The sequence below is a fragment of the Carassius carassius genome, chromosome 16 (assembly GCF_963082965.1).
Source record: "Carassius carassius chromosome 16, fCarCar2.1, whole genome shotgun sequence".
Classification (NCBI taxonomy): Eukaryota; Metazoa; Chordata; class Actinopteri; order Cypriniformes; family Cyprinidae; genus Carassius; species Carassius carassius.
This window is the reverse complement of record NC_081770.1, coordinates 7,252,215-7,276,406: the sequence shown is the minus strand read 5'-3', so window position 1 is coordinate 7,276,406 and position 24,192 is coordinate 7,252,215. Positions and strand designations below refer to the sequence as shown.

The 24,192-nt window shown below is 36.4% G+C and overlaps 1 protein-coding gene across 1 annotated transcript in view; it reads left to right on the top strand.

Moving 5' to 3' along the window:
• Nucleotides 1-24,192, top strand: part of LOC132159328 (carcinoembryonic antigen-related cell adhesion molecule 1-like) — a 449,528-nt gene that overhangs the window by 423,529 nt on the left and 1,807 nt on the right. Inside the window, exons 5-6 of the mRNA XM_059568842.1 lie at nucleotides 22,466-22,783; nucleotides 23,885-23,950. Of these exons, the coding sequence (XP_059424825.1) occupies nucleotides 22,466-22,783; nucleotides 23,885-23,950 (384 nt within the window). The remainder of the gene's footprint in view (nucleotides 1-22,465; nucleotides 22,784-23,884; nucleotides 23,951-24,192) is intronic.

The following is a 24,192-nucleotide window of genomic DNA, read 5'->3' as shown; positions in this document are numbered from 1 at the left end:
ATTTTAAATCTGCTTTGAACTTCAGATCAATCTCTAAGTAAAAGGCAGTACTAAAGTCTGATTTTGTGGTGGATGTGTTCAAATGTGATCATCTTAATTTAAGTGATGAAGGATGGTGAAAGTCTGACAGTATTGAGCACTACTGTAAGGTTAAACCTGCATGGTGTAAAATGGTTGAAGATGATTAACAGTTGCAAATAAACATTCATTAGAAATTTATAAAAGTAATCAAAATGTACTCAAAAGTAATTAGTTACATTACTTTATTAAAGTAATTAAAAAAGTTACACTACTATTACATTTTAAATAGGGTAACTTGTAATCTGTAACCTATTACATTTCCAAAGTAACCTTCCCAACACTGGATTTAACTGCTTAAAAAGTCATGTGATGAATGAGACTGATATCATTTCCTTTTGCTGCTCTGTTCGGTAATAGTAGTTTTTAATTGCTGTCACATCAGCAGATTCCTGACTGAGTTTGTGTTTCCTTTGCAGAAATTAAAGGAGGGGCCGGTGTATGAAAATATCCCCAGAAAATTATGATAAAAGTTGCCTTCTGTATCTACCGGAAATTATAGTGGTCATGCAAGTCTGTGCATCACAACTTTGGATTTCTTCAAATATTCTCTTACAGGATGTCTATATTTTTTTTTCTAACCCATATGCACATATTGTTAATATAATTGGTTAAAGTGATGTTGATCTGTATTAGTGTAATTTAATGATGTGCAAACAGCATCCAGAAACTTAAATAAAACGTTCTGTGTTCTCATCATCTGGAAATGTATCTAGCGTTCATTATTAAATATAGATCCCACCCTTCACCTGCTTATTGTCTATGAAATACTGCTTTCTCACACTTGTTTTTTGTTTGTTTGCTTGTTTTGTTTGATTTCAATCTTTCTCTCTTTCTGTCTTTTGCTCTCGCTCTCTTTCTTTACACCCATAATACAATGTATGTTTTAGCAAATGTAATACAGTACAAGCAAATCATCACTCTCTATTGCCTCAAGCAGAAAACTATTCAAATGATGTTCGCACAGAGGAACTGCTTGGATTGATGATATCGGATTTTGTGCTACCTCCCATTGCCTGTTTGAAAAATAATAAACTCAGTTACATTTAGATGACATAAAAATGTCATACTAATATCTTATTTTATCAGCTATGCATTCACAAACTCAGTCACTGTGAAAGTTGTGACATTTGCCAAGTATAGTAACCCATACGCATTATTGGTGCTCTGCATTTAACCCGTCCAAGTGCACTCACAGCAGTGAGAAGTGAACACACACCTGGAGCACATCAGCCATGGGTAGTGAGGGTGGAAGAGGGCGCTGCTCAATTAGCTCCCCCTCACCTACAACTCCTGCCAGCACCAAGACTCGAACCTGAAATTTTCAGGTAACTAGTCCAACTCTCTAACCATTAGGCCACAGCTGCCCCTAACCTATGCTGGGAAACAAACCTGGTCAGAGTTAGGCACACTGTCCACTACCACTGACCAATAGAAACACATTGAAATTACTGACTACAAATATTTTTTAATTTTTTTATATTTATTCATTTATTCCAGGCAATGGCACAAAAAGTACAAGGTAGACAAATATAGTTAAAAAAAAGAATATACACTAATCAAATTTGAAGATCGAATTCTGCCTGAAAGAAGTGAAGGGTCAAGAGCCCAACTAAAGCAAACACTGATCTCTAACATGGTTACTTCAAATGAAACAATAAATCAACATCTAAACCTTAGTTCATTCTCAATAAGATCTTCTGTAGACGTCTGACAGAAATAAAGTCAGTCTGGTTATTAATAAGTGGAGCTGGTGATGCTGTTTGTGGGGTTGTTTAATCAGATCTTGAGAGATTTCATGTATTTTATTTCAGTTGATTTCATCTAAGGCTTTGTCTGAAGTCAGTTGTAGTAGTTCTTGTGTTTCTCTTTTCTTCAGTGATTCTGTTTGTTAACAGCAGGTGTTCATCACTAATTCACAATTATCACTTAGTTAATCACTTAATTACTTAAAAGCAATGTATATCTTCTTTCAGTGAACTCAACTGCATTAAGTTCAGAGTACTCATAACTGTTAGTTTTTTCAACTTAAATGGTTTAAGGCAATTGGTTTCCTCAAACAGTTTGAGTTAACATAAATTGTCAGGTTTTTAAGGATATCTGTTTACTCAAACCGTTTGAGTTAGGTTAACTTGTCGGGTTTTACAGTGACTAAGACTATTCAATAAACTCTTCTTCTTTTATCATCACTCCATCTCCGGCGGTTCTCTTGGTTTTTCTTCAGTCAACTTCTTGGCTGAAAGAAGACTGTTAATAGACTTATTTTTAACAGGTCTTTGGTATTCAATATTACTGTTACCAGACAACAGGGACAGGGGATCTGGCATCTGGGGCTGGATCTGCATTATCTGGCATGGAGGCATGATCTAACATGGATGAATATGCAATAGAATTATTTATTTATTTTAGTTTTACTAAATTTTCAAAGATGTTAAATACCAGTTTTTTGCCTTACTGTTGTGTATGGAGTGAAGTAATTTAAAACAATTTTACATAAGGCAGCGACATAACATAAAATGTGAAAAGGATTCCCTGATAAGGGTTTTTTTGTTGTTTGTTTTGCTTCAGACTACTGTAGTGATTCTGAACTGTTGCACTGAAAGAGTCCATTGTACTACATCGCCTTATAATTAACTTTTTCACTATTTGATTTTTTTTAATTAACAATTTTTATGCTGTATATGTGTTGATATTTAACCACCATTCAAATGTATTCTCACTCCCTTGGAGTTACAATATAGACCTATGTAGCTATGGTTAATAAATGTAAATATTCAGTTTTCAATTTCAATTATGTTGGGAATTATTAGTGTTATGAATATTAGATTTGTATTTCCTTGGTTTCTATACGTACAATTATGAAACAAAATGAAAATAGGTTAAAGCCTTTTATAAGCTTATGGGGCTGTCACGTGATGAAGGAACAACTCAAACCCAAAGTAAGTACTAGTAGACGTTAGGGAAGTAACGCGTAACATTTTAATTATACCTTGATAAAATTAACAAAATGAATCCAAAAAAGATTAGTTCATTTTGCTGAACGAGAGTCAAAGGTCCGAGTTGGTAAAATTACCCGAACTTCCCATCACTAGTTGAGGCTCCAAGTGAACCATACCATTACCAAAACCGTTCTGATCACTGATTGGCTGGAGAGAATCGTCACTACCTGCGTCACTGAACTTGTGACTCAAACACAAAAGAACCGCTGGGTTTAAATCAGCACAGCCAGCCAACGATCGAACGCAACTGTTTTGAATGAACATACCTTTTTTTTTTTGCAACCAAAAAGTTTTGTTGTCTGTTGTGGAAGTACAGATGTTCCTCTCGTTGATAGCAGAGGATGGATCTAACAAGAGCTTGATGGGGCGACGCAAAATTACGTTTTTTGGCTGTAGAGGCAGCACAAATATAACATGTGAATCCCGCCCACTCTAAAGTGGTACTAAACTGCAGTGGAAACGCAAACTGTGCCAAACCGAGCCATACTTTACCATACTGTGCCATGCTGAGCTGAGTCATACCACATTGTGGAAAAGCATAATACATTTTTTTAAAAACGTTAAAAAATCCATAGTTAAGAATTTGCCCCCCCCCCCCCCCCGTCCAGAACGGCTCATTCAAACACACCCCCACATGTCTACGTCACGATGTGGAAATATTTGCGTAATGCTGCCCAAATGTTTACGCTAAGAAAAAAGCCATGGTTTCAGTAACCACAGTTGCAGAGATGTCACGGAGATGCTGTGTGTATCTAGGAGAAAGCGCTTTATTCGGCCTTCCAAACGTAGATGCATTTAGGAATCTTTAAGATTACTTACAACAGAACAGCAACACATTTTATGGACTACAGTTTCATGAACACAGTAGAGGAAGTACTTCTGACTTTGGTATGACAATCTGAGGCTTCTGAATCTTTTTTCATTAGTTTCGGTATTTGCTATTTAATGTTCAAATGTGGAGTTTTTTGTAGTGTTTTGTGTGTGTGTGTGTGTGTGTGTGTGTTTGAGAGAGAGAGAGATAGAGAGAAACAGGGTCAAACAGTGGAGTCAGCTGTCTTAACCATCTGTGGCTTGTGTACTGCAGACACATGAGCTTCATCACGGTGTCTGTTATGTAACTCTGTTCTTCTTTTGGGCTTGAACTGATGGTAAAACTACAGACGACGAGAGCTTGCAGTGTTTTTGCATTCCATTTGTTGAAGTCACCGATATATTACTCCTTTCAGACCATTCTTCGGGTTACATTGTATCTTCTCCCATTTTCCATTTCCTACTGGAAAAAAAATGTTGGAGATTTAATACATCTCCACTTCTTGACCAATAATTCTTATCACAATGGTGCACCTCCTTGGTAGAGTTTATTGAACTTTATAATGGTTCGACAAATAACCCTCAAGTGCTATTGGAGGTAACAAAATGTTTTATAAGAAGGAAATCCATTGATTTCTCATTTCGTCAGAGGTCTAGAAATGGCAATAGGATTTAATTAGAGAGACAAGTTCAGGCGGTAGAACAGAATCTCAGAAATACTCATTGTCAACAAAAAGAAAAATAATTAAATGCACTTAAATCAGAGTTAAAACAGTTGCTCTTACACAGAGCCCACTTTATTATGTACTGCACAACAGTCTTACTACTTTAATGGGTGTTACAAGTAAGGGGTGGAGGGCGGAGTGGATGGAGGGAGGAGCCCAGAGCAGGAGGAGCCAAATGGTCCTCCAGAGACAAGCCAGGATGGAGTTCCACGGTGGAGTTGACGGCGGGAGGATCCATGGTGGAGAAGGGGCCGACGACACCAGGGGGCCGACAGGCGGAGACTGCACCGATGGGTGAGGAGCCCAAGATGGAGCAGCGCAGCTGCAGAGCCAGGGTGAAGCCGAGGATCCGGAGGCCCTAGGTGAGCAGAAGGCTCGGGCGACCAAGGTGGAGGCTGGCCCTGGAAGAGTGACTGAGGATGGAGGTGGAACCAGAGGGAAGGAGGAGCCTGACAGAGCCGGAGGGATGGAGTGACGAGGTGAAGCCAGAGGAACGGAGTCCCGAAGCGGCGGATGGTCGACTACTGACCAAGGTGGAGTCGGAGGGACGAGGGAGCCCGGTGGAGCAGGTGGGATGCCAGGCCATGGTGGAGACGAGGGAGCTAAGGCAGAGCCCCTGGGTCCAAGGACCGAGGAGGAGTCCAGGGCTCGAGGTTGGTGGCGGAGACAGGGCCTTCACACGCCAAGGCGGAGCTGGAGACTGGCAGTCCAGCGGCGACCCAATCGTGCCCAGATGGTTGAGCTGCAGGACAGACTGGCACCAGCAGAGATGAGGTCGAGGAACTGGCTGGTCTAGGAGGAGGAGAGAGAGGAAGGATGGGAGGAAACACAGGGGGATCAGGGCTGGACGGAACCAGCGGAAGTGGAGTAGGGGAACTGGCAGGTCTAGGAGGAGGTGGGAGAGGGAGGCTGGGAGGGAATACAGGAGACACAGGAAATTCAAGGCTCGGAGGAACCAGCGGAGACACCGAAAATTCAGAGCTGGGCGGAACCAGTGGAGAAACAGAAAATTCAGAGCTGGGCGGAACCAGCAGAGACACAGGAAATTCAAGGCTGGGAGGAACCAGTGGAGAAACAGAAAATTTAGGGCTGGGCGGAACCAGCGGAGAAACAGAAAATTTAGGGCTGGGCGGAACCAGCGGAAATGGAGCAGAGGAACTGACTGGAGGAGGTGGGTGTGGGAGACTGAGAGGGTATACAGGGGGATCAGGGCATACCTCCATAGACCAGTCCATAAGATCCATGAGTTGCTCCATATTATTTCCCGAGACCGAAAACAGCTCACCCTCAGTCGAGGTCCTGCTCCCTGTCGGTGAATGGCTCGGGCTCTGCGGCTGCTGTGGGCTCTGGCTCCATGCGGCATGATGGCGGCTGGCTGGTCTATGGGTCGGGAGTGGGGCTGGAGATATCCTCTTCGGCGGTGCAGATGGTCCATGAAGATCCATTTTTCTCCAGCACCCACTCCACGAAAGCGGCAAAATCCTCTCGGGGACCGTTCGCTGGTAGGCGTGCCTTACACCGCTTTCTCAGGCCAGTGTAGAAGTTAGAGAGCAAGCGTTCAGGGAAGTGGGTAAGGCACACCAGATGTGGAAAGTCCCTGGTATGGTCCTCCAGCGAACTGTTCAGTTGCTCTAGGCATAGGCGACGGACTGCTGGAATGGCCATTTCCGGGAGAGGGAAGAAAACAAAAACCAAAAAGAAAAACGCTGCTAACTAAACTGTTCGGGTCTGTGATTCTGTTACAAGTAAAGGGTGTATGCTAAACGAAAGACAAAGAGCTTGAGGAGGATCGGGATCAAATGAGGAGTTTACTGACGATAGAAGGAGAATACAGACAATATACTACACTAACAGTACAATATCTGGTTAACATACAAATAACAGCCTTATACAAATACATATACAAATAATCACGGACAAAGAAGAACTAAACAGACAGGGTATTTAAGCACACAGAAGGTGATGAGGGAACTGGAGACAGGTGGGGATCAATCAATTAACAAAACAAAAAAAGGAAGAGGACTAAATAAGCAAACAAAAAGTTCATAAACCTAACAATGGGGATAGACTGAGTAAATTATTAAACAGATGGAATCCAGAGCAAATATACATGCTATAGAAGGATGGCATCTTATACAACCCGAATTCCGGAAAAGTTGGGACGTTTTTTAAATTTTAATAAAATGAAAACTAAAAGACTTTCAAATCACATGAGCCAATATTTTATTCACAATAGAACATAGATAACATAGCAAATGTTTAAACTGAGAAAGTTTACAATTTTATGCACAAAATGAGCTCATTTCAATTTTGATTTCTGCTACAGGTCTCAAAATAGTTGGGACGGGGCATGTTTACCATGGTGTAGCATCTCCTTTTCTTTTCAAAACAGTTCGAAAACGTCTGGGCATTGAGGCTATGAGTTGCTGGAGTTTTGCTGTTGGAATTTGGTCCCATTCTTGCCTTATATAGATTTCCAGCTGCTGAAGAGTTCGTGGTCGTCTTTGACGTATTTTTCGTTTAATGATGCGCCAAATGTTCTCTATAGGTGAAAGATCTGGACTGCAGGCAGGCCAGGTTAGCACCCGGACTCTTCTACGACGAAGCCATGCTGTTGTTATAGCTGCAGTATGTGGTTTTGCATTGTCCTGCTGAAATAAACAAGGCCTTCCCTGAAATAGACGTTGTTTGGAGGGAAGCATATGTTGCTCTAAAACCTTTATATACCTTTCAGATTTCACAGAGCCTTCCAAAACATGCAAGCTGCCCATACCGTATGCACTTATGCACCCCCATACCATCAGAGATGCTGGCTTTTGAACTGAACGCTGATAACATGCTGGAAGGTCTCCCTCCTCTTTAGCCCGGAGGACATGGCGTCCGTGATTTCCAACAAGAATGTCAAATTTGGACTCGTCTGACCATAAAACACTATTCCACTTTGAAATAGTCCATTTTAAATGAGCCTTGGCCCACAGGACACGACGGCGCTTCTGGACCATGTTCACATATGGCTTCCTTTTTGCATGATAGAGCTTTAGTTGGCATCTGCTGATGGCACGGCGGATTGTGTTTACCGACAGTGGTTTCTGAAAGTATTCCTGGGCACATTTAGTAATGTCATTGACACAATCATGCCGATGAGTGATGCAGTGTCGCCTGAGAGCCCGAAGACCACGGGCATCCAATAAAGGTCTCCGGCCTTGTCCCTTACGCACAGAGATTTCTCCAGTTTCTCTGAATCTTTTGATGATGTTATGCACTGTAGATGATGAGATTTGCAAAGCCTTTGCAATTTGACGTTGAGGAACATTGTTTTTAAAGTTTTCCACAATTTTTTTACGCAGTCTTTTAACAGATTGGAGAGCCTCTGCCCATCTTTACTTCTGAGAGACTCTGCTTCTCTAAGACAAAACTTTTATAGCTAATCATGTTACAGACCTGGTATCAATTAACTTAATTAATCACTAGATGTTCTCCCAGCTGAATCTTTTCAAAACTGCATGCTTTTTTAGCCATTTGTTGCCCCTGTGCCAACTTTTTTGAGACCTGTAGCAGGCATTAAATTTTAAATGAGCTAATTAAGTGGATAAAAGTGTAACATTTCTCAGTTTAAACATTTGCTACGTTATCTATGTTCTATTGTGAATAAAATATTGGCTCATGTGATTTGAAATTCCTTTAGTTTTCATTTTATTAAAATTTAAAAAACGTCCCAACTTTTCCGGAATTCGGGTTGTACAATCAAACCAAAGATATAAATCAAATTTTTAAATCTTATTATGAACAATTATACACTTCTGATTCTTCCTCCAGTTATCAACAAAAGTATCCTTTCTTCAGCAGTTTCCCCTCTCCATATTTGATGAACAACATTTAGAGATGCTAAATGCCCAACTGTCATTAGATGAACTGAACAGGGATTTATCCAAATGGTTAAAACGCTTTACAATTGTTGTTCAGCACGGTTTCTTACAGGCTCCTTAGCATCTTCCTCTTTTGCTCTCAGCAGGGGTACCCATCAAGGATAGGGATATTTAGCTCCCCAGGGTTAATTTTTTATTCTCCATGTTGCCTCTTCCTCCGCCTGAAATGTTTTTCAAGGAGCTTAATAAAGCCATTTCTAGATTTATATGGATGAAGAAAAACAGAATCCAACTTAAGATGATGCAGCGTAAGAAACTAGATGGAGATCTGTCTTTAATTTTAAATTATATAATTTATCCTTTTAAATAAGGGGAATCAGAGCCTGGGTTAACTCAGATTCTCCGGTTCCATGACGAGTTCTGGAAGCTAATATTATCCATCCAGTTTGATTACAAGATCTCCCCTTTTCAGGTATTTCAAAATCTTTAAAGAAAACTTACGGACCAATTATTGAATATTTACTCGATGTGTGGAGAATATTATGGGTGGACCTTTCTTATATACCAAGACAACTCAGTTATGGCATAATCACTGTTTATGCACTGGCAACAAACCCTTTGTTTTTAAAAACTGGTCTGATTCTAGTGTTCATAATTTGAATGACATATTGTGATAACGGCCTCAAATCGTTTCAGTACTATAAGTGTAGAGTTTTCTTTACCTGGATTCTCTTTCTTTTTATATTTAAGACTGAGGTCAGCTTTAAAGGCCTACAGCATTCCTTGGGCCACCAATGTGCTTACTCATCCTCTGTGGGAATGGTTGAACAGTGATGCCTTGCCTTGCCTAGTGGTTTAGTTTCTAAGATTTATAATTAAATTCTCATACTAGAGTATATTTATATTCCATCTATCCACTCCTGGGAAAGGCATGGTCTTGTTCAACCTGATTGTGATGTGGTATGGGCCAGATGTTTTACCGCTTCTTAAACCTTGCACATCAGATGATACATTATAAATGTATTAATAGAGCCTATTTCACTCCTAATGTACTATACAAGATGAAGGTTAGAGCTGATCCTCACTGCCATTTATGTAATAAATCCACAGTAGGCTCTTACTTGCATATGTTTTGCCCAGTGGTGGTTCATTTTTGGAAAACATTATGTTCCATTCTACACTACGGACAACACTATTTGGAGTTGGACAAATGTTTCTGAGATGGTAAACGGACTGCATTTATATAGCACTTTCAACAGACCACATGGCCATCCAAAGTGCTTTACAATTTTCCTCACATTCACCTATTCACACCGACTGCAGTGTCAGCCATTCAAGGCGCCATCCAGCTCGTCGGGAGCAGCTGGGGTTAGGTGTCTTGCTCAAGGACACCTCGACACTTGGTCAGGTGGAGCCGGGGATTGAACCACCAACCTTCCGGTTTATAGACAACCTACATGAACCACTGAGCCACTCCCTCGAGATGTCGCTAGATAGGATGAAAAGTTGACATCCCTACTATACTTCACTGATTCTTCCTCTTTCTCTGTATAAGTGGACAGTTTCATGGCATCTGTTTGTTCATAGTTCTTTTGATTCATGACTTGTGATTTATTTCTGAAAGTGGAATTAATCTGAATAAAAATGTTGATCACAAAAATAATTTGAAAAAAAAAAAAATTGGAACATTACATATTCTGTTACACCAAATTGTGATCTTAAAAAGCATTATATGACCCCCTTTAAATCTTGGACCCAAGCCATCTATCTGGAGACAACAATATCACACACTTACGGGTGAAAGTTTTCAAAGTTAACAAACACTTTGGCACACAGAGAGCCCACTAACTGCATCCGGGTAACCAGAAAACCTTGCAAACAAATGTTTGCTAATTATATTCATTTCTCAAACAAAACCATTTTTGTGATTAGTACCACTCCAGAATCCACATTCAGCCATGTTTTTTTTCTTTCTTTTTTCTGATAATGGTTTGTTTTCCTCATTATTGAAAACTCATTCCTGAAGAGTGCAGACCATCATCATTATCATCATCATAATGGCCAACAAGTTTGTATCTGGACACTGTTAAGTTCCCTTAAATTGAGATTATCTGTCTATATTTTTCTCTGACTCTACTTTAACATTTTGAGGTCCAACTTCTGAACTTCTCTCCTTGATAGCTGTTGAACGGCCATAACAACAGATGAACAATGTCATTCTTTTTTTTATCTGATTAAATTGAGATTAATACATTCTTTATTGTGTAAACCACTGATCAATGTCATCATAATTTAAACATTACAACAGAAAATCATACATTTAAATAAAATGGTGTGATGTCAAAAAAATATGTTATTAGAAATGACTACTGCTTCTCTAGAAGTAACTACTGACTAGCAATATATTTATTTATTTTTCTGCAGGGTCAGCGCTTTTACAGCTTTTCTCACTTCTCATCTTCTCCAGCCACATCTCTTTTCTCATGCAATCCAAAAATATTGCATGGCAAAGAGGACACTGGCTACGTGCCGTCAGACAAGAGAGTAGTTTACTTTTGATATGAATCAAAATCTCAGCTTTCAAAGTATATTATCTTTTAATAGTAATAGTATTTTTAATAGTCATTTTAATGTTCTTTTTTATTTGTATTGTATTTTTTTACAAACACCAGCACTGATGGGTATTTCACAGTGAACCTATTCTGTGTAACGCATAAGGCTACCATAAATATCTTATGTCTAGAATGGAAAAAACACCTTTAAACCACACGCTACTGACACATCAAGACAAACACGCACTGACATTTAGCACACATGTCCAGTAATAGACTCATGTATGTGAAGACTCAGTTTGTCTATCCAACAGATCAAACCACACCTCTGAACAGATGGAAATATATCAGACCACAGCAGCTCTTACTTTTGACTTATAAACTGAACTGCTAGAGCCCCAAACTACCGGGAGTCTCTAAAAGTAGGAGAACAAAGGGTCATATTTACAGAATAACACTAAAATCGCAATAGACCTACTAATATCTATGTCCATCTTAATTTCTTTGGTTTCAAATGTTAAACCATCAGTTTTTAATGATGCTACACATTTTATACACTCGACAATACTGATTTTTACTTGCATTTGGTGCATGCGGCAAGATTTGTCTCATGTAAATTTTTTAAGCGTTTTTTTTCCCCGAAGCATTTTATTCATCTTTATCTAAATGACACATTTCAGTCCACTGGGATTTCTTGGTCATACAGGTCAAAACTAAAGTTTTTTGCTGAAAATAAAAAATGCACTTTTTTATATTAATGTTCAGTCAAACTCCTGTTAGATGCAGTCCTTCTCCAATCACAACTATAGAGTCCTGGTGAAAGTGATCACACAGCTGGATCTTGCACTGACTTAAGACGTTTGATTATCTTCTTGTGAGGACACCTGCATACACCACTTCATCCTCTTTAACTTTCTGTTAAAAAAAGATTTAAAAAATATATATATAATAAACCGTTTGAAACCCGGACATTTAATGAGATTTAGTTTGAGGTAATTTGATATATCATCAATACACATAACTTTGACATGCAAATAATTAAACAAATTCTATTACAGTGGACATTAATGACCAAAATTTGAGAATCAAATATTTAGAAATGGACAGGAACCAAATAGGCTACTTAATATAATGTTGTAAGTTCAAGTAATAAAAACAAAAAAACTAAAAATGTAGCTCAATTGGTAGAGCATTGCGTTTGCAAGCACAAGGTTAGGGGTTCAAATCTCATGGAAAACATGTTAGGAGAAAATTGTTAGCCTGAATACAATTTTTTTTAAGTAAATACAGCCCTATTATAAAGAAAGATTGACTTTTTTTTATGAAGTTAGAGATCCTGCAATGTTTTTTGCAGTGTTTCTCAGTGGCTTATATGGACATTAGGTTCTAAAGTTGTTTATTACTCATTATATTATATTACTTATTCAGTTACTCACTAAATTGAAATTAAAGCTGGGTTTTTATTTCAAAAACAGTTCCTGTTTTACGCAGAAAGGCCGGAAAAAGCTGGTTGAAGCTACGTTTTTGCTGGTTTTAGATTATGGAGATGTGTTTTACAGACACTCCACAAATACTATGTGTTGCCTTCTTGGCCAGGGCTCACTTGGAAAAGAGATTGTACTCTCAATGTGATTTTCTTCCCTGCACTGTTAAAAAAAAACTGTCAAATTTACGGTAAAATACCGGCAGCTGTGGTTGCCAGGAATATACCGTAAAAAAAAAAAAGTGGAATCTGTAAAAGACAATACGGTATACTGGTTTTGTAACCCTAAATTTTACAGTAGAAAACGTATTTTTTTACCAAAATCATGGTAGAAAAAAACAAATATATTTGTCAATTATACAGTAATTTTATGTAAAAAATGCAATTTTCCGTAGCTTTTTACGGATACTTGCAGTAAAAAAAGTTATAATATATACACTGTAAAAAAAAAAGTTGCATCAACTTAAAAAAATAAGGCAACTTAGTGACAGTGACATTCAGCCAAGTATGGAGACTTATACTCAGAATTCATGCTCTTCATTTAACCCATCGTGCACACACACACCCAGAGCAGTGTTCATCATTTACACTGCAGCACCCGGGGAGCAGTTGGTGGTTCAGTGTCTTGCTCAAGGGCACCTCAGTCTTGTTATTGCCGGCCCGAGTTTAGAACTCACAACCCTAGGGTTAGGAGTCAAACTCTCTAACCACTAGGCCACAACTTTATATTATTCAAGTCGTCTAAATAAATAAAAGACCATAACACGGGTCAAATAACTATTTTTATTATTGAAAGTTTGTGTCCAAAGCACAAGGACATACCAAGTCTTGTATATTAACTTCTTTACTCAATGCATTTTACACTGAACTCAACACATGGTACATAATGCATGTTAAATAAATCCAGTGTTAATTATACATTCATACGTTAGCTTGTCTTGTGGCATGAAGTCACATGTATTTAACATTTTTGTTTGTTTTTAAAGGAACTATTACGTGAAAATTACTATATTGCATATTTTAACATCAACCTAATCCATTGGGCAAAGTTACGTCCAGTGGACATCTTTTTATGTCTTTGCAGACGTTGAAAAGATGTCCACTGAGGAGACAGAATGTTTTTATGACGTCTATTTTTTTATGTTTTTTATGTCTTCTGTACGTCCGATATAGACGTTCACAGATCCTCCTTACAAGGTTCTGTGACTTTATTTCTGTCAGACATCTAGAGAAGCTCTTATTGAGAATTAACAGAGGTTTAAATGTTGATATTTGATTCACTTGAAGTCACCATTGTGGTGGAAAGTGTTTGGTTTAGTTGGGATCTTGGTCCAGTTACTTCTTGTTTAAGCTTGTCCCCTGCTGCTGTAACGGTGTATTTTAAAATGCTGTTTTTGTGGCAAAGAAAGACAAAATTTAAATGAGCTCAGGTGTTATTAGCTCTTTGTTGATGATGAGAAAGTCATCACATAATAAGTTTTTTTGTTTGATATTTTTAACACACACCAGGAGCAAAATACTTATCTTGAAGATGGTCAAAATGAATGCGTTTGAAATAATTTGAGTAAAAATTTCATGTACTCACACACACAGACTTCTAGATCTAACATATGCATCACAACAACGGTGACAAACAAAAGAGCTCCATAGCACAAACTCATCCTTATTTTCCAGCCTTTTTTGTTCTGATTGTCACCATTGATGTGATGCATATCCAAAATCTTGATGTCTGTTTGTGACGACAATGAACGGTTTTCTAAAAATAATTTTTTCTGCAAGGTTTCGATTCATAAAAACAAATCCACAGTCGCAACAATACATCACCATCTGATTTTGCTATAATTTTTCACCATTACAAGCAAGATGTGTAGCATACACTTGATCTCAACTCTCTCTCTGCCACAATACAAGTGTTTTATAACACACAGTTACAACAGCAAGAGACAAGCTAACACCGACAAAGAGCTGACAACACCTGAACTCTCTTTAATTTTGTCTTTCTTTGACACAAAAACAGCGTTTTTAAATACACCGTTACAACAACAGGAGACAAGCTAACACAATAAATAACTGGACCAAGATCCCAACTAAACCAAACACTTTCCACCACAATGGTGACTTCAAATGTATAAAGTATCAACATTTAAACCTCTGTTAATTCTCAATAAGAGCTTCTCTAGATGTCTGACAGAAATAAAGTCACAGAACCTTGTAAGGAGGATCTGTGAACGTCTATATCGGATGTACAGAAGACATAAAAAACATAAAAAAAAGACGTCATAAAAACATTCTGTCTCCTCAGTGGACATCTTTTCAACGTCTGCAAAGACATAAAAAGATGTCCACTGGACGTAACTTTGCCCAGTGGATTAGGTTGATGTTAAAATATGCAATATAGTAATTTTCATGTAATAGTTCCTTTAAAAACAAACAAATATGTTAAATACATGTGACTTCATGCCACAAGACAAGCTAACGTATGAAGGTATAATTAACACTGGATTTATTTAACATGCATTATGTACCATGTGTTGAGTTCAGTGTAAAATGCATTGAGTAAAGAAGTTAATATACAAGACTTGGTATGTCCTTGTGCTTTGGACACAAACTTGCAATAATAGAAAAAGTTATTTGACCCGTGGTATGGTCTTTTATTTATTTAGACGACTTGAATAATGTAAAGTTGTGGCCTAGTGGTTAGAGAGTTTGACTCCTAACCCTAGGGTTGTGGGTTTGAAACTCGGGTTGACGATACCACGACTTAGGTGCCCTTGAGCAAGCCACTGCTCCCCGGGTGCTGCAGCATAAATGATGAACACTGCTCTGGGTGTGTGTGTGCACGATGGGTGAAATGTAGAGCATGAATTCTGAGTATAAGTCTCCACACTTGGCTGAATGTCATGTCACTTTTTTCACTTTAAAATTGTGTATGCTTATAGATAATAGGCCTTGTGTTCAGTAAACAAAATATATTTTGTTCTGATATTTTTAAGGATAACATGACTATTTATGTTGTGACAACTTATTATTATTATTATTTTAAGTTGGGTGGACTTTAGTCCCTTTTTTTAAGTTTACTCAAAAAAGCGCTTGCGATAATTTGCTTTATTTTTTTAAGTTGATGCAACTTTTTTTTTTTTTTACAGTGATATATTATTATTTCCGTAAAAAGCTATGTTGCATTTTTTACATAAAATTACTGTAAAATTGACAAATATATTAGTTTTTTTCTACCATGATTTTGGTAAAAAAATAAGTTGTCTACTGTAAAATTTAGGGTTACAAAACCAGTATACCGTATTGTCTTTTACAGATTCCACTTTTTTTTCACGGTATATTCCTGGCAACCACAGCTGCCGGTATTTTACCGTAAATTTGACAGTTTTTTTTAACAGTGTAACTTTTAATCTGTATATCAGTACCTGAATTTTAAAATAAAAAATACTATCAATTTTATTTTTCTTTTACTGCTGATATTTGCTTTTTTTAAATGGTATTTACTGGTTGTATTATTACGGTGGACCCTATTTTTTTAACATCTTGCTTCTGTAAAAATGGATGTTTTTGTTTGCTTAAAAATCTACAGATTTATACTGTGAATTCCAATGTGCACAACCCCAAAAGATGTAGTTTTACTCAAATAATACCGTAAAATCTAAGGTTTTCAGACATTTTCAACATTACAATATTTAATTGTAAAATGTATGCATATTTATTTGTTTTCACAGAAAATATTTATAATTTCAACATTTTATTACAGTAAAAAACAAAGTTTTATCCAGTCTCACAATTAACGGTTATTCAATCTATTTAATACAGTAAAAGGAAGTTTTTGGTTTTACGCTCCAGTACCGTTGGAATTTGACGGTGTTTTGCTGTATATTTTACTGACTTTTTTACAGTGTGGTAAAATAAAGGTAAATAAATAAATAAATAACATAAATGATCTTACTGGTTTCTGTGCATTTCTTTTGTAGAACGTTGTTTCCGCGTAAGTGATCTCCTCTGGATGCGTCTCAGCTGTTTAAAAAGAAATGACAGAATAATTATTATCCCAAAACTCAGTCTTATCTAGATCTTATCTAGTTTTATTACAACACGTTATTAGCACCCTTCATTTGTTTTTGTTCCAGAAACTGTTTCCACTTGGATATACATCACAATAGGAAAATAATAGAATATTGACCCTCTTGTTTCACTAAAGCTTTAAACAATTTTGACCAACTTTTATATGACTAAATCATTCAGTAATCAGCCATAGTCACAAAGTTAATTGTTAAATATTTTAGCTAATTCAGTAAATAGTTGTTTGTATTGTACATTATTTACACTGCAATTCTACACTGTACACATTTCAAAGATGACATTCTTGTTCAAAGCTGTTAAAATGTTAATGCACAGAAATATGTTTAATGCTCAATTGTTTTTAGTGATATTAAATAATTCACAGACGTATAGCTGTATTACTTATACAACAATTCCTGACTTTATCACTAAAAGGATGAAAACACATTTTTGCAAATAATTTATATATCAAACCCAGTAGAACTGTAAAATAAAAGTAGCTGTGTTTTGTATGGTGAAATGTACATTTTGAAGCTCAAGTGAAACATCAAAATAGAAATGTTAATTTGAACAAACATGTTGAAGTATGGTCATAAAGTTTTGTGTAGGCTAACTTGTTATTGAAATTATTTAGATTTGCATTTCTGTTTATATCCGGTGTGTTTCATTTTGTTACATAATTGCCAAGCCCAATAATTGCACATATATATTGTGGCTTCTACTTCAAGCAAAGAGTTATTTGTCATAAGACTTGTCTGTACCACTTGCCTTCTTGGTCAGTTTTTCTACATTTCCTGCAGCTGCAGAAGATCACGACTGCAGCTACAATCAACAGAGATCCAGCAACAGCGGAGATCAACACTCTGAGATCAGAGATCAGAAACTCTGTGGGATGTGAAGTAGACGGTCAAACTAGTGCTTTAATGATAACAAAGTCTCTTTGATGTACAACACAAGACCGAGATAAAATAATCATTAATATCAGCACTGCTGTACCTGAACATGTGTGACAGAGTTTGCTGATGTCCAGATGTGTGGTCTGGTTTCTGATGGGATTGTTGATCACACAGCTGTAGCTGTTTTTCTCCTGATATTTCACCTCCAGAGGTAGAGAGAGACTAATGCTGAGATCTGACACACTGATGCTGGACAATAAACTGTTTCCTTTGTACCAGGAGAGAGTCACATGACCCACATTCACCACTGAACACAACAATGAACAATTCTGCTGTGATGAAGATGATGATGAAGAACAGTTTGAAGAGTTACTGCTGATGACAGGAACAGGAAGACGAGCTGAAAATGTGAGCACAACAAGTCTGGATAAATCTAATCAATAGTCCTATTTGTCATTTGATATTCACAGTGTGTGAACTATAATTTTTTTTTTTTTAAATCAGTATGTACATTTACATTTATTCATTTAGCAAATGCTTTCATCCAAAGTGACATACAAATGAGGACAAGACGCAATCAAAATCAACAAAAGAGCAATGATCTATAAGTTAACTAGTACACGTAGCAAAGGCTTTTAAATAATATAATACATAAAAAGTTAACAGAATAGAAAAAGAATAGAGCAAGCTAGTGTTAGAGTTTTTTTTTTTTGCTTTTGTTAATTGTAAAAAAATAAAAAAAATGAATATAAAAAGATTAGAATGCGAGTTTGATTTTTTTTAAGAATAAAATTAAAATAGTGAGTGTTATAGAGTTAGAGTTCTATGTAAACAATACAAAAAAATGTATAAATACACAAAAATGACCTCTGCTCACCATAGACAGAAACATTATATGTTTGTGATGTCAGTGTTGCTCCATTTATCTCAAGTTGATATTCTCCAGTGTGTTGAGTTGTGATGTTTGTGATGGTCAGAGATCCAGTTTGATGATCCAGCTTCAGTCTGTCTCTGAATCTCCCATCAGGAACATCAAATGTGGAGTAGACTCCAGCAGCTTTATTGATGTTAGCTATCAGAGACTTATTTGATCCCAAGGTCCACACTATCTCATCATCTTCATGTATTTCAGTAAGATCAGTGAATAAAGTGACAGAATCTCCCTCCATCACTGACACTGACTCACTAAACACACCTGGAGAATAAACAGATTAAACACAGATTAACTTCCTGTTGTTTCATTTGTAAAATGTGTATTAAAGAACAGCAGCAGAGACAGACACTCATTTCATTGTTATGGTGTTTTATCAGCTGTGCAGTAAAATACAAGAGTAAAGTTACACAAGTTCAAGCATGAAAGTACAAGTTTACAAATGCTGCTCACGTTCAATACATTTCTTCTGTGAATGCGATATTTTTATATATGAGAAATCCAGCTCACAGTATCTCCCTCATAGTTTTACTGTATTTTGACCAATGAATTAACATCACTTTTACAGTTGTTTATTATTACTATGTATTATTAAGCATTTATTTTTGTATAAATTTTTAGATGTCTGGGGAAGAGTTGCAAAATGTCACGTTCGACGAACACACACACAAAAAAACATGTTTTAAAGTGATTTTTGTGTCTCTATTATACTTAATTTTATAATGTCCATTACATTTAAATTAACTTTAATATGCTAAAAAAATATTTTTCATGATTTCTGATGCTTGCAAATTGAAAAAAACATATAGATATCTGAATCTTAAATGGATTAAATACCTTTGAACAGTAGCATTAGTTTATTGCTCTGAAGCAGAATGAAGCTGTAAAATGTTTTCATGACTTACCAAACAGATGACAGAAGAACAAACAGAACAAAACAAATGTGTGAATCATTTTCTTTAAGTGTCTGAAGTAATAATACTGTCCACCAAAAACATTCTGGCTGTTAATCTAATGTCTGAATCCTCCCCCGGCAGTTAGATCCTCCTTTAGTTCACACACACACACACACACACACACACACACACACACACACACTCGCTAAACAGTGTATAGTTATGTAAAAAACAATGTATAACATGATTTTGTTAATGTTTAATGAGTTTATATTACATAATACTGTTTAATGGGGGGGGGGGGGGGTTTAAATATATATTTTTGGTATGCAGCTCTTTGAAAGCTTGTATGTTTTCTGAATGCAATTAGACACGAAACGTAACTTCGTCATCGCGCCAGCAATAGGCTACAATTACTGGCAGTGAGGAACAAATCACTTTCACTTTCATTTCATTCTCGCCAGTTGATTTTTTGATGCGGAAGCATTTCACAGACTGTGTGTTTTTCTATTGAAAAGTGGTGAAAATGAAGGTTTTCTTAATTTTGATTTCTATGTTTTCGTATTTACTCGACCAAGGTAAGACATTTATTTTACCAAGAAATGTATCTTACCGTGTGTTTCTTCCATAATATTGTGCCATATTATTCACAATAGGTATGCATCATGAGTTAAGGAAAATGCATAGAATACACAAATACAGTATAAAAAAGAGAAAGTTCAATCATGGCAGCGCATCCATCATCAATAACTGAAATAAATTAAATATATAAATATAGATCTGTCAAAAGTATCTTATACTGAATTAAACAACATGGCGGCGCGTCCACAACCAGCGGCTTCTCTCTGTCCCGACAGAACGGTGTTTTCGTGTTTTATGTCTTGTGAGTCGCAGTGTTTTTGTATGCCTGTCTTTAAGCGCGCATACAGTTGCGAGTTTCTGCTCGATGTCGGCAGAACCGCATTTATACAGTTAAACAGCTGCGGGATCTCGGTCTGCTACGGAGGCCTTCACCATTACCGACCCCCACTACTACTGCATCTCGCCCACAGCGGAGGCGCCACAAGCGGTGTGAGAGGAAGCAGAAGAGGGGTAAGTGCGGAGGTATCCGGCCTAGGCTAACGGCTAACCCATACTAGCCAGCTATCCCACCATCATACTGGCAAACGTACGCTCGTTGGACAATAAACTGGACTACATCCGATTACTACATTTAACTCAGAGGACTGTAAGAGACTGTTGTGTTTTTGTGTTCACGGAAACATGGCTCAGCAATAGCGTTCCGGGCAAAAAAACAAACGAAGACTGTGACGCAGTTTTATTTCGTGCCAGTTTAGTTGTTTTATATTTATAGGAATTTCATTTTATGAACTTCATTAAGCTCGCATTGTGTAAAACATTTATTAGTTATAAACTATCTTTAGCTCGAAATAGTTTCATTTCAAATAGTTTCATTTTTCAATATTCGGTTCATGTGAAAAACTGTTCCCGTGGGTGGAGTTGACGTGAATATTCATTAGTTCCCTTATTGTGGGCGTTACCTTGAAACAATGCACAAACGAATGGAACTTAAAATGTCAGTTCACGCGCTTAAAACTCTAGCCTACTTGTTTAATGGATTATTTTGAACCGGTGATGAAAGTGTCAGTGTTAAGCATTTATTAGCATTAACTGCAACAGTGCCAAAACAATGCATAGTTTGTATGAAAAATTGTCTGTAATGTTATGTTTGATTGATTACAGGCACACAGAAAAACAACCATTAAGCTAATATATTTTTGACTATTTTCTGTGTTCAGCTTTTTATATATTTCATTTGTCGGGCTTTATTTTTAAAAGTTAGGTTTGATTAGCCTACCTAGTTGTTATTGGAGACTAGCAGCTTGTATACAACTATGCCTGAAACAAACCACTACCAATGTATCTGTGTCTTAACAAAATCGGTGTGAGCATCCTGTGTCATGCTTCCTTTTAATGTTTTTTTTTTTAAACAGTTTTTATCAGCCTCCATAATCCCATCAGTGTATTTGTTGAATTATTCTGAATATCGGGTAAAATAATAAAGTCACACTAAATGCACACTTACTTATTCTGTCACATATTTTCAACTATTACTAAGATTTTAAAGTATCTTCTACAGAATGAGTCATGCAACATTAGAGTGAGTTAATTTTTATATTTAATGGACACATTTGTGTTTATTGTATGTAGTTAACAGTCAAATACAGAGTTTAGGGAATCTGAGAACGAACTACTAATAATAAATACTATAATAATGAATATCATATCTAAGCGTACATTGTGTCTGTTCTTTGACCATAGGCACTGAAAATCAACCTCATCATGTCATGTTTAAGAATAATCAATAGTGATTCATTGTGTAAATAATGTTTAACATTTGAACGTCTTATTCAAAATCGTTTTTCACATTTTACAACTATTACATACAATGAAACCTAAATGTTTTTTGTCAGCCTAACTCTGTTCTCCTGTCGCTAACCAAGATTGATATCCTCTGAGATTCATTAAAGTTCATATTTCAATAATTTTACAACTCTTTAATGTTGACAGTTCTCTGATGTGTATTAATAGTAACATGACATGCCGGTTATTTTTGGACCAAAATGTATTTTCGATGCTTCAAAATATTCTAACTGACCCTCTGATGTCACATGGACTACTTTGATGATGTTTTTCTTACATTTCTGGACATGGACAGTAGACCGTACACACAGCTTCAATGGAGGGACTGAGAGCTCTCGGACTAAACCTAAAATATCTTAAACTGTGTTCAGAAGATAAATGGAGGACTCACGGGTTATTTATTTATTTTTTTTACATCCATTTATATTTGATCTAGATTTTTAGCCTCTACTGTTAATGTTATCTGTATGCACCGTGGGTCTGAGAGTAACACTATTTCAATTCTCTGTATGTACTGTACATGTGGAAGAACTGACAATAAAGCAGACTTGACTTGTATATAAATGGAGTAAGGGGGTAATATATGCATTAAGATGTGGGTTAAATGCTGAAAATGAAGGTGCACAAGATCAACCATGAGACATAAATTGCGTATATTTGTCTGATGGGTGAATGTGTAAATCATTGTTTGATTGCATATTATGCATTTAACTATTTTGTTTGTCCGGGCGTTTCTTCAGGTGTGTCTGATGCTGGTTCAGATCCAGTGCAAATACTGGTAAAGAAGGGAGATTCAGTCACTCTACACACTGATGTTGAAGTTAACCAGGAAGTCAGAATGATGTGGTATTTTAATAATGTCCGCATTGCTTACATCAATGGAGATCTGAAGATCTGTACAGATGATGTGTGTAAAGAGAGATTCAGAGACAGACTGAAGCTGGATCGTCAGACTGGATCTCTGACCATCATGAACATCACAAACACTGACTCTGGAGAATATCAGCTAAAGATGGGCGGCAACAGCAGAAGAAAGATCTTCAACGTTACTGTCACTGGTGAGTCATTTAATTAATGTTTAAATGCAGGTTATATGTTTATTTATTTATTTTTTAAGCCGTGACAGGTCTTCACCTGCTTCACAACAGTATAAATTGAATTTCAATTTTCTATACAATGGCTGTCTGATATTTTTAACAGTTTTTAAGTCAGTGTCAATAGTATTATCATGCTATCGTCAGCCTGTGAGACCACTGATACACAATATTATTGAGCTGGTTTATTGAATTATTCATTGCCAGAGAGTGAATCAACTCCAGCATAAGGCTGAAAGCAGCCTAATGTTCCATTAACGTTTTTAACATGACTGAATTTTATATATTTGTATTTAACATGATAACAGTTTAATAAAAACATTGAAAGTTACAAATTATATAATGCTTACATTTGATAAAAAAACAGCAACAGAAAACGAGCAAAGAACCTGTGCATTACCACAGAACATCATCACTGACCTCAGTCTTGTACGAGTTTATGCACAAAAAACACTCACATTATAATTAGTGAAATTGTCTAAACTGTATGATTAATAAATCTCATACATATGCATTTTGTTTGTTTATGATGAGAATTTGTAATAAAGCAGATTTGGGTCTGAATGCCTCTGATTGGCACTGCATTCATAAACTCAATGGAATCGTGTGTGAGGGTTTATAATCTTTACAACACTGTAAAACATATAAAAATAAATATGATGGAGCAAATAAGCCCTAATATTAATTAGATAATAATTCAGTCTGACTGTCAGTGGTGAGTCATTTAATATTATTTAGCCTTAAATAATTGAATTTTCTTTTTGAACCATTTGAACAGTGATCTCTAGAATAGTTTTCTGCCTTTTCCTGTACAGTATGTTAATGATTTGTTACAATGTGGTTATTTTATTTCATTTTTAATTCTAAATCTTCACTCTGACTGGGGATGTGTTTCTTTAACTTGAACAGCTGATAATACAGTAATGTGATTCTGCAGGAAGTTTGTTCTCTGTTTTTACAGGTTTTCCAGCAGCTGTAAATGAACAGAACTGCTATAATGACTTTTTCCTTCAATATCAAGTTTTGTGTTCTTTTGTATTTCATTTGTATTCTCTTGTTTTTCAGACTCAAATGCTGACAAAAATGAGAAAGAACCCCAAAAGGAAAAACAGGAAAAAAATATTGATGCAAGTATGTGTCATCCCCCTTTCTTTCTTTTTTTTTGGTCAAATTATAAAAGTAAATTTGTTTGATGGGGGCATTTTTCTCATATTTCTGTCAGTTACATTCAAGTGTGTCAGCAATATATATATATAAATTAATATAATTTTATTTATTTATTAATTTATTTTATAAAAAAAAAAATAGGTTGATGACCAAAAAACGAAAAGGAAAGAAAAAGCGAAAGAAATTGAAGAAACTTTTACATTAAA